We start from the raw sequence: 11,802 nt of genomic DNA, 5'->3' as shown, positions 1-11,802 counted from the left end.
TATAACAGGAGTACCGATATTTACCGAACAAATAAAAAACAATATATGAAAAGGTAGTGCCACACCCCAAAACCAAGAACGGCGGAAACAATCTGAGGCAGAGGACGTCATGTATAGTATCACAACACAAAAATATAGTAAACAAGTAAACAACATCATCCATTGCATTAATAATGTATTTTAATACAAGTGTGTTCTGTACAGTTATAGACACCAAAATATGAATCAAAATAAAAGATGAGTCTGGTAAGTGCTCCATCTTCTCAAAAGATGGCATCGGTACCTGTCTACTGATGACCTGAGAATACATGTTATTTTGAAAGATTTTATCAGCATTAAAGCTGGTGAGTCCATAAGTATTTAGTTTCATGTTTTGTATGAAAAATGTTTGTAAGTGTTCGAATGTAAGAGTACATAAAATGTTTGTAAGTGTTTGTTTGTATTTTCTAGAAAACCCTATGTTTTCCATTAAAAGTAGCCTGCTACCAAGCCATCAAGTGTAATGTATGTTTGTTCGTTGTAAAAGTGTGTATCTTTCCCAAATGTGACTATTATTAGAAAATATAGTTTTTTACATTACTCTTTATGTGAGGAGATCACAAAGTAGAGGTAAAGGGAAAATGATTAAGTATTGTAGTATAATAATATTATCACTACTATTGTATTAACTACCTTAAATCAATTGTTAATTAAGGTATAATGTGATGTAATTGTAACCATACTTGATCGACGTAGTGAAACACGACGCTCGAAGACATCGAAATGTTGTGACATTCATCACCCGAAGACCTGCAGGTCCCACTGTAGCTAGCAACAAGGTGTAGGCCGGTCAGTCCATTATAGATCTATACACGAAAGTACGCTCTCGCTTCAAGAGACTCTGGATACAAGACGATCCATGACAGAGATGTCGTTCCCCGACGTAGTGCCTCACATTTATTGCATAGTGTGTATATAGTGTACATAATAGTGTAGTATATGTCTTTCATGATCCTCATCATAGTGAGTTCTCTAGTGTAGTATATAGTGTGTATGAATAGTATGTATTAGTGTATGTTCTCTCTGACTCTCATTATAGTATGTTCAGTTGTATAGTGTAGTGTATTGTTTACAGTATGTATTGACTCATGTATGTACTGACTCATTGTATGTTATATTGTACTAGAAGTAGTAAGTAGTGTATCACCAAACTATACCTATTATAGTTTACTAGTAAGATCGTTTGTATAGCTGAGTGTATTGAAATAAGACAGAAACCTTTTATGTCTATACATATACACATGATATATAACTAAGGATCAAACGACACTCAGACAAACAATAGGGTTCTCTAAGTCCACAACTAAACAAGGAACAGGAAATAGAGCATATTATCAATCCTAAGTCCTTCAAACCTTATTTATATAACCATATATGTATTGGACATGATTTGACAGTATATAAGTTTAAAGAGTTTTGAAAGTAAAGATTTGGAAACTAGAACTAAGTTTTTAGAAAGTGTTTAACATGTAAAAGTGTTCGGAAACCATTTGAAGCAGTTTTGTTGACAAGACAGTTTAAAGCATAGTAAATCCATTTGTATTCTAGTTATTAATTACATGTGAATGATGTAATAACTAGTATAGTTGAACTTGTACCCCCCCCCCCTATAAAAGCATTTAAAAACATAATAATGGTTAATTATGGGGTATGAACTCACCTATAGTGAGTGGTTTGGATGAACGGATGATATAGGATGCTAAGTGTCAAGTGAAGACTTGAACACACACAGATCCTAATTAACATATAATAACACACATATATGTATCCAATTAGTCATTTAACAACTAATTAAATCAAGTAAAGACACCCTAAGACATGAAAACACTTTGATTCAAGTGCTATTGGTACTAAAGGGTTGCATCTAAAGGTTGCATGGCATGGCATTGGTGTTTATGGCCCAAGGACCACTCCTTGAGGAGTTTACGGCCTAAGGTCATTTCCCCAATGATTTTATGGCCGTAAACTCATGGTACTTAGTGCCATTTGGTGGTTTGAGGTCTTATAAGTCAAGATTGAGCATCCAATGATTAAGTCCGAGCCTTAGGAAGCATTAGGGCACAATGGCACCACTTTATAGAATGTACGACCTAAGGACCATTTCCTTATGAGTTCACAGATGTAAACTCTATGTGCACTTGATCTTTTTGATGTTTAAGGTCCTAAACACTTCAAGGAAGTGATCTAGACTAGTATCCAAGCCTAAGGAAGGGACTAGGGTGCACTTTGCCCCACTTATAAGGGTTTACGGCCCAAGAACATTCCTTGGGCGTAAACACCTTTGATCTTATGACTCATTGTGCTTTCTAGGTGTAAATGAGTTCATATCAAGTGTATAACAAGCTAGGATAAGTGTACTTACAATCTAGAAGCTTGATTGGGTGTTTAAGGTCCAAGAACACTAGTGTGTGTTCTTAGTGTTTTGAAGAACACTTGAAGATCTAAGTGAAAATCAAGAATGTATGGATGAAATGATGTATAACATCTAGATTTAAGGTTATAACAACAAATTAAGTGAAGAAACACTTACGTTTTCGGAAGATTGGGAGAAGAGTGGGATGATACTTGAGAGAGAATCGTGGGAGTTCTTTAGGTTGGAAGTTGGAGAATGAAAGAATGGAGAGTAAACTCATGCTATATGCATGAGTTTGCGGCCCTAAAGGAGTTTACGACCCAAACTCCATTAGTTTGGTCGTGAACTCCTTGTTAAGGTGTTACGTGTGCATTTGCTACTCCAAGACCCTAGAGAATACTTCCTTTTATTCGTTCATTTGAGGAATAAATACTCAAAACACCCAAAATGAACTTTAAATCGACTAACATCTATCAGAAATGTAATTGACCTTTATTTGAAGTGCTTAAGTGCAGGGTTTGTACAAGTGAAAATTCCGGGTTGTCACAGGTAGATATGTCATGATTTTCCTTGCCAAAAATGGAATGAAATTTAATTCCGTTCTTCTGACATTTTTTTGACAAAAATGATTTTCCTATCTAGGTTGTTCTCTTTCATGTCTAAAGGCTTTCATGTCTAAAGATAGCATGTCATGATATTCTCATTTATACAACAAAGTTTCATATTTTTCCTAATTTATGCAGAAATGTTTTAGTTGATGTATTGTGGTTATTTTGAGCCATTTGTGGTTCTTATTGACCCTAATTGAATATTTTTTAATCTTGTGCACATACTGGAATTTCGTTTAATGTAATCTACACAAAAAATTGTGCTTTTATTTTGATTTCTTAATCAATTTTTCGCTTTTATTTTCATTTTTCTGATGTATTGATTTATTAATAGATCTTTATGGGTAGTCTTTTACCGTATCTCTTTCCATGTAGTGTAATTTTTTATATGCCTAACTGTAAAATTTGTTTCAGCAAAGTTACTTAACTTTCAAGCTCCTTTACTTAAAGTGCCCCCAAAGTTTCAAGCCTCATTAGACCGTTAGAATAAGTTGTACGTTATGCTTTATTGGAACAAACCTGGCTTCTGAAACAGGTAAATTTGTCTTCATTTATGGTTGAAATGTTTATAATGACTTTATGAGTTCTTCCTCAATACATTTCTACAATTCTGTAGTTAGTGGTTTACATTACATTAATAAAAATTGTTTAGGCTAACTACAACTCGAGTTTTTGGTTCCTTTTAATAAGTTCATTTATTTGCAGAAAAGTATGCAATCCCATTGCCGAATACTTTTGGAAGTAAAGGAAACTATCTTATAAGGTAATTAATTACTTACCATTTTGACATTGCTTATATGAAGTTATTGATTTATGGTAAAATAGGTTGCGTTGTTGGATTGCGTGGAAAATTTTGTGAAAAACAAGGGATTCAATCTAAATATACAAAAAGGCCTTTGTAGGATTGATCACAATTTTTGCCAGAAATTCAAGTTGTTAAACTTTCTCATGTTTTCAGTATAAACCCAATTTCACTGGGTCATTCTATTCGAAGACCAACACTATGGTAAGTACTAATGACAATCTCTTCTTTTTACTATTTTTCCTTTTGTTTTTCAAATTGCTAAATGTAATATAGTAGTGTTTGGTATATTGGAATCAAGGAAGGAATGGAGTGGTTCATTCCATTGGAATTGTTGTAGGAATGGAATGGGCCATTCTGATTCCATTCATTTTTTTACTATCATTCTTTAGTCGATATTTTTCTTTTCCCTTCCTTCATGGAATGGAATGGAATGGAAAATTGAGATATAACCATTTTTATTTATGTGGTCTTTGATGTCAACTCTTTTTACAAAATAATAACCATTATTTTAATTAAGTTACAGTTTACTCTTAAACAATAAATAAAAATATTATTTTCTTATAAAAAATCAATATTTTAATTAAATATCAGTTTTTCTTAAAAAATAACTAAAATTATACTTTCTTTTCATACATTCTTTAGGTTTTAATGAGCTTTCATTATCTTTAATATTATTTATTGTAAATAAAAGTTCTGCCACCACTATAATGTAGTTTCTTTTATGAAAGAAAAATATTACAGACAACTCCTTGTAAAAATATTCATCTTATATTTTTATAATAACTAATAAATATAAATACACGTTGTATATTGATATAATACATACAAAAGCAAAACCATCATAGAATAGAATGCATTCACCGATTCCATTTCATTATTAAATTCCATTCCAGGTCGAGGAGCTTTTGAAAGAATAAGACAATATATGCACACTCCAAGATCTTTACTAAAAAGTGGGGAACATTCGGTAAAATAGCTTACTATTATGAGATTTTTTGTGATATATACAATGTATATATTAGTTACGGTCGAGGTCGTGTTTCTTCATCTTTCACTAATGAACCTATGGTATAACGGTTAACTTTTTTAAAAACTCTTATGTAATCTTCATTAATATATTATTTATCTATATGAAATCTTTTATTAAGCTAACTCATATAATTTATCATATTACAAACATATGTTATATTTTTTTTGAGAAATAAAACATAACCTTACTTTATAATTAAAATAAATATAAATATACTATTCAAATAAAAAACCTTAAGAGATGACAAGATTTTATTTACACTCAATATCTGAAAATAAAAATTAAATAATATAGTTGTTTTTTTTTTTTCTAACTATAAAAGATTCTAAAAATTTCATATATGTCGTTAAAAATAAAGAGAATAACAATAATAGTTTTCTATAAGTTTTACCATAAAATAACCAAAAAAACCCAAATATCCAGTATTTTCACAGTTAAACATTTGCCAAAATACGGTTGGTTGTCTATATAGGTCATTTTTCATTTTTATTTGTGGTAAAAACTTTTAAAAATCCTTATTAAAGTCATTTTTCTTCTTTTTAACTATATATATGAAATTTTTTTTATCTTTTATAATCTAGGAAAAAAGAGCATAAAGTTACTTTTTTGTTTTATATTTTGGAATTGAAAAAGTTTTTTTTTTCTTTCAAACTCTATAATTAAAGGTCCCTTTCTAATTGTAAGAAGTCAAATGATATGATAATTGTTATGTGGTTTTTATTTATTTATTTATTTATTTTTTATAAGACATCCTTGTGATTGGGAAAAACAAATATGGTATAATGGTCGTTATGAAGTGCATATGCGAAAACTATAAAATTGTTTTTCATGATATTCACGGAGTAGCCTACTTTGGAAACAAAAAATGTAAAAATTCCCAACATTATTAGAAGTGTAATATGTCCATTGAAAACCATTATTACAAATATTACCATGAAAAAAAATTAGCAAAAGGAGTTCTAGTAATTATATATATATATATATATATATATATATATATATATATATATATTAAAGTTGTGTTAAAAGATGAATAGTTAACTTCTGTTTTTTTTTTTTTTGGCAAATGGCCCTTCAATTATTTGTATGGACAATTGTTACATACAGTATCTGACCATGGTACTGTTCATCGGGTTCACTTCCTCAACCATAATAACCGCCCCCGTCACACCGTCTCCCTCGCCCAATCACATACACTTCCACCGCCTTCTATTTCTTTCTATCTCCCTCTGTCTTTTGGAGACGATCATTCTCCAGTTCCTTCCATTCCCTACCCACCTCCAAACTACCGCCTCACTCTGAACTCGATTCCGGTTGATTAGAATCAACGAATTGCTAACTGACTGCTTTCCATGGTTTTCTCCAACGCTCACTGCTACTCAACATATTCGTCAATGGCAGTGTCGACTATAGATAACGTTCGCCTTTCAGATTCTACGCGCTCCATCATTCCACTGATTCCCCTCTCTGCTTGTTTTAATTCACCAAAAAAAATTAAGACGAAGAACAACGGTCGTGGTTGCTGAAGTCAGCTTCTTCTGATTTCTTCATAGAAAGCCTACGAGACCCTCCAACTTCTACAACCTTCTGTTGTTACTCCGATGTGGGCCGACATGGCGACATCAAAATCGATCAGGTATCTATCGTTGTTTTATGTCGGTCTCATTGCCTTCACCATGCCATTTGTAAGTTTTATTTTTATTAGGGTTTAGTTCATAGGTAAACTGTGATTAGGTTTTTTTTGGTGGTTTTGGTATACACTCGCTTCCCAACCAATTCCATTGCAATACACGTATCGGTTTTCGCTGACAGTTATTGAAATTATTCGATTCACTTGATTTTGGATTTGGTCGCTTCAAGTCTTTTTTGATGTTTTAGCTACTAATTAACCCGGTTTCTGTGTTGGGTTTGACCTCAATTGCAAAACGAGAGTTTGCGATTTCAATCGTCTTAAGCCAATGGACGGTGGTGCTAGTGGCCATGACGGTGACGGTTTGGAAGGGGAGAACAAAAATTAGACTGAAATAGGAGAGCCGAAGGTTAGGAGGAAGATGAAGACATCTTTCCAGTTGGATATTCTCGAGAAAACTTTCACTGGTTTGTGTTTCTTTCTAATCTTCACTATCTCTGTTCGTTTTTATCTCACTTCCATGTTAGTAACTTCATCACTTGATTGAATTTTCAGTTGAGGCATATCCACTTGGTGCATTTGGAGAACCAATAGGTAATATAATCAGTATCCTGATTTTTCTTTTTTTTGTAGGCTCATGTTGCAATTAATGTATTGTATACTTTTTGTAGGCTCATTTGGAGAACCAATAGGTAATACAAGCAGTATCTCCATCTTGCTTTTTTTCGTTTTTATCTCATTTCCAATTTACTAACTTCATCCTTGATTGAATTTTCAGTTGAGGCATATCCACCTGTGAAGCTTGGAGAATCTCATGGCTTTTTTTGGGGTGTTGAGTGTGCAGTTTGGATAGCTTATGAAGTAAAAAAAAAACAGTTCCCTGATGATAAGATTTGGATCACAAATGAAATTATCCATAATCCTTCTGCTAATAAGGTATTATTATGAATTTCACTTAGTTTTCTAGAAATCAATTATAATGTGTATCCCTCTTTTTAAATGATTTACTGCTTCTATTTGAATGGAAGGTATTTCAGAAAAAGATGCAACATAAGTGGAGGAAGAAACTAGATGGGACGACTGTTAAAGAAACTCACAAAAGGATCAAAGTAAGTGTAAGCATAGATCATTTACCTCCTTTTATCAACCGAATGGTTTCCACTGTTCAGGTGGTGTTCCTTACTGCAGGTGAGGGTTTTACAGGATTTTTAAGATTCATTTTTTTTATTTATACCCATGTTTATAAGATTAAACACTATTACAACAAATTTTGGCGAGATTTTAAACAGATGGTCTATGAATTTTTTATATTAGGTTTTCAAATTTATTCAAAAGTAGGATTGATAACACTTTGTATAACTATGACATTTTTTTCCTATGGTATAGAATCCGATTTACACTATGGTATATTACCTTTTCTGCCATCAGATTTAGACGACCTTTTAGCATGGTCACAATTTGTTTATACCCTTTCTATTCTATTATAGTTATTTATTCCTATAATTCCTTTGAATTATTACTTTTGAGTTTGTTTTATTTTAACATTTTCCAATCACACACAGACACTTTGATATATTTTTTATATAATTTGTCAAATTTCATATATTTTGTTAAAATGGTGATTAAATATTGTTAAGCGGAATGGTACAAATAGATGTTGGTTTAACAATATTGTTAGTTTGGAACCAACAACCGAGCTTTGGGTTTTAAAATATTCAAACTACCCGTACATGCCATTTCTATAGTTAAAAATTTTGATTTTAAGATTTTTGGACTAAACTGCCCCTGCATAGTTGTTTTTAAACTTCAATTTTTTTTTACCGCAGTTGCGGATGGGGGTGGCTATTGGAGGTAATAGTGGCAGTATCTGGTGAGGTTAATGATGATTTCTTACAAGTGAACAACTTTGAGGTAACAGCCAAACATTAGTAAAATTGTCAAATTGTTATATCGTTCAATTTATGTTTTATAGCTTACACATGTTGTTTGTACTCTGGGTTCTGGGTTCAACATCAGCCCCCACACCATTCGCTGAAATCAGGTTGTTCAAGGTCAATGGCTGAGAAATATTTGGAGGTTAGTTATGACTTTTTGCTCACCCATTAATGTTTAATCTTTTCTTTTAAAGAGATTTGCATTTGTAAAACCATGTGGTGGTGTTGAAGGAGCAGTACCTCTAAAACACATAAACCAGAAAATACTGACTTGACCACCATAAAAATCAAACAAAACAAGGAGGAAAAGATAGCATTACAATATTAGTAAGATTTCTATAGCTTGATTCATATATTTATATTGAAAAACTAAAAGTCACACTTTAGAATGATAAATTATGATAATGAAATTTTTTTTATTTAAAATATAGTTTTTTTGTTCATTTTAGATGCTAACTTGAATCAATCTCTTTTTCTTTTTCTTTTTTATTCATGTATTCATCCGTTTTCTTCAATTTTTCATTGAAATTAACTACCTGTTGAAGGCAATTATGATGATCATGTAGCTATGTACTCAAATTATAGGTTCGCTGATTAGAATAATGTATATGTATATGCGTTAAACTTATTTTCCATTTGAATTTTATCCAGCCTTGCAGAAGAATATAGTTGACCTAAAAGTTTGACTTCAGAAGTTAGCAAAGCCCAATTAAGTTTATCCTTTCCATTACCCATCCAAATTTTTTACACCTGAAAAAGATTAAACTTGCCACATTTTTTCTTGTCATGTTACATATAACAAAACTGTTTACTTGATATAAAAGATGCATCTTGAAAGTAGTCACATTTTCCCAACCAAACAGGTGAAACCCTATGAAATCACTTATGACTACTTTGAAGATGCATCTCTCTGTAATTTTTTTTCTTTTTCCTTATTTTGGTCATTTATCTAGAGCACCTACCGATCTCCCCTTTGCGAATGAAAGAGAGGTGGGCTGGACGATACTTATCCTGATAATATACTTGCCCCAGTTTTGAAACTACATCCTTTCAACTTGTGTTTTATTGTTCATTTGAAAAAAATTGTACAGCTTTTACATTGTTATTAAACTCTCCGATAAAACAACTATTTGGACTTTGTTGTTTTAGTAAAAAAATCGTGATTTTAACATTTTTTTGTCGAAAATGTCCCTGTATAATGTTCATTATCTATGACTACACCACATACATAATCGAAAAACAAAAGTGTAAAACTCTGGTCTTAACCGAACCCCGCGGAGCGGGGTTTCACAACTAATTTGTTATTAAGATTTAAATTTTGAAAAAAACTATTGCAGACAACTGTGAAAATTGTGGTTAGTTTTGTCTTTTTTTTTTTTGTTATTTTGTGGTAAAAACTTTTAAAAATGAGTTATCCTCATTTTCTCTTAAATATACCATAAAAGATTTTGCAATCTTAATGTTTTATAATACTAGTTGTGATACATGTATATTATACCGGTTGATTAAAACAAAATGTTAAACACAAATGATTAAACAGAAAGTTTTATTTGAATTTGAAATTTGAAATAAGTATAAATTAAAAAAAATAAAAAAATTAAATTTAATTACGTGTTTAGTTGTCAGACCCACGTATTAAATGTGCTAATTATAACAAAATTTTAAATACGAAGGTTTCAATTGTAAATTTATTTAAAATTGAAATTGAAGTTTGTATTTTGAAATTTAAAATTTGAAATTAATATAGTTATTATGGTATGTTTAATTTATACAAACTAAATTAATGGTATATATTCAATAATTCAATAATGATAAATGAATTAAATGACAAGTGGAAAATAAATATCTCAAAATTATGACAAAATGACATGTGGAAAAAATAAGCTTCATTTATTAGAGACGAATTGATATTTTGAATGTTTTGATAACTATTTTTAAATTGTATAACTTTTAAATAAACTATGTTAATTTCTATTTTGTTTATTCAATCAATTAATTAACAAAATGTAAGCCTAAAAGAAATCTAATATATAAATATAATCAGGGTATAAAATAAATGTTATTAAGTGTAACGATTAAATGTGATGAAGTCTAAAATAAAATTAAAAAGTCAGGGGGAAAAAGTTGAATTAAATACTTTCTTACTTTCTTTCGTACCCATCTTTTTATTTATATAAAACAATGTCATATAAATTCTGAAAAAAAATTCCAAACGCTTTAACTTTCAACTATTAAAAAACATTAAGAAATAAACTACCATGCATCTGTAAAAATAAATTTTATTTGAATAAAAATTAACAAAGTATTTTTAACATTCAAGGCATGAAAAATAGGACTTTGAAACAAATAATCAAGGCATTGACAAAACCCCACCATGATATTAACTCTACCTTTACAATTGAATACACCAAAGTCTTCTTTTCATATTCAGAATAAAGAATCGCTTGCAAGATTTTTCCATCACTAGAGGATATTATCAATCTTCACGTTCCTATATTATTCAAGACCACAGAAGACTGTGGTACCAAATCACATGAAAAATCTACTCTTACTGAAAGTGACCTGCGACCTATACACTTTCAATAGTAGTGGCATAAAAAAATATTTCCAAACAAATCTAAAATAGCAATGACACTAATATTTGAAGAGGTTGCACCTTATAAAAAATAAATAAATAAATAAATAAATAAATAAATAAATAAATAAAAATAAAAAAATTACCCTTACCCACCGAATAGGAGTAGTGGCCCGGGAACCTCAGGCACCACATGCATCCGCTCCTGCCTGAGACTGGTCCTGCAGATGAATAGATGGAACCATATTTCGTTTGTATAATCTTCTTGTAAATGGACACAGTGATTGTAATAATAGTATTAAATTATTTATGTATTTGATTACGATGTTTATAAATGTATTGTACAACGTACGAATTTAGAGATAGATCTATTATTGTCTCATAGTTAAGCGATGGATCTAGTTTTGGAATGGGTGGGGGATCATTTAATGGTGGTGGGGAAACCGTGGTGGAGGAGATCACTAGATGGTCCTTCTACTCATCTGTAGGACCAATCTCAGGTGAGTAATTCGCCAGGGTGAACGTGATTGTGCTTTAAGAAACTTAAGTGCAAAAAGAGGAAAGCTTAATTATTTTATATATCAAAGACTAAATTACTGAAATCGTCTGTATGGTTTGGTCAAAATTGCATGTTTGGTCCCTAACTTTTTTATTGCACTCGGATCGTCCCTATGGTTTGATTTTGTTGCGTTTTTTGTCCCTATGGTTTGGTCAAAATTGCACGTTTGGTCCCTAACTTTATGTATGTAAGGGACGAAAAACGCAACAAAATCAAACCACAGGGACGATCCGAGTACAAAAAAAAAGTTAGGGACCAAACATACAATT

General features: G+C 31.1%; 1 protein-coding gene across 20 annotated transcripts; it reads left to right on the top strand.

Moving 5' to 3' along the window:
* Positions 1–5,930: 5,930 nt before the first annotated feature.
* On the top strand, positions 5,931–9,570 carry LOC145093123 (uncharacterized). 20 transcript variants are annotated; one of them, XM_079031174.1, is made up of 9 exons: positions 5,942–6,471; positions 6,768–6,932; positions 7,021–7,059; positions 7,137–7,157; positions 7,244–7,401; positions 7,494–7,653; positions 8,292–8,376; positions 8,482–8,541; positions 9,353–9,570. In XM_079031174.1, exons 2-7 carry the CDS (start codon positions 6,887–6,889, stop codon positions 8,318–8,320), a joined length of 453 nt encoding a protein of 150 aa, XP_078887300.1. In that variant the 5' UTR covers positions 5,942–6,471; positions 6,768–6,886; the 3' UTR covers positions 8,321–8,376; positions 8,482–8,541; positions 9,353–9,570. The 20 variants fall into 20 exon arrangements, with proteins under 20 accessions (XP_078887319.1, XP_078887317.1, XP_078887318.1 ...); XM_079031191.1 differs by having other exon boundaries at positions 5,932–6,932; positions 7,310–7,401; positions 7,503–7,653; XM_079031189.1 differs by having other exon boundaries at positions 5,936–6,932; positions 7,310–7,401.
* The last annotated feature ends 2,232 nt before the right edge of the window (positions 9,571–11,802 follow it).

Source organism: Lactuca serriola, chromosome 3, assembly GCF_051521515.1.
Source record: "Lactuca serriola cultivar US96UC23 chromosome 3, Lser_US96UC23_V15, whole genome shotgun sequence".
Taxonomy (NCBI): domain Eukaryota; kingdom Viridiplantae; phylum Streptophyta; class Magnoliopsida; order Asterales; family Asteraceae; genus Lactuca; species Lactuca serriola.
This window is presented reverse-complemented; position numbering and strand designations above follow the sequence as displayed.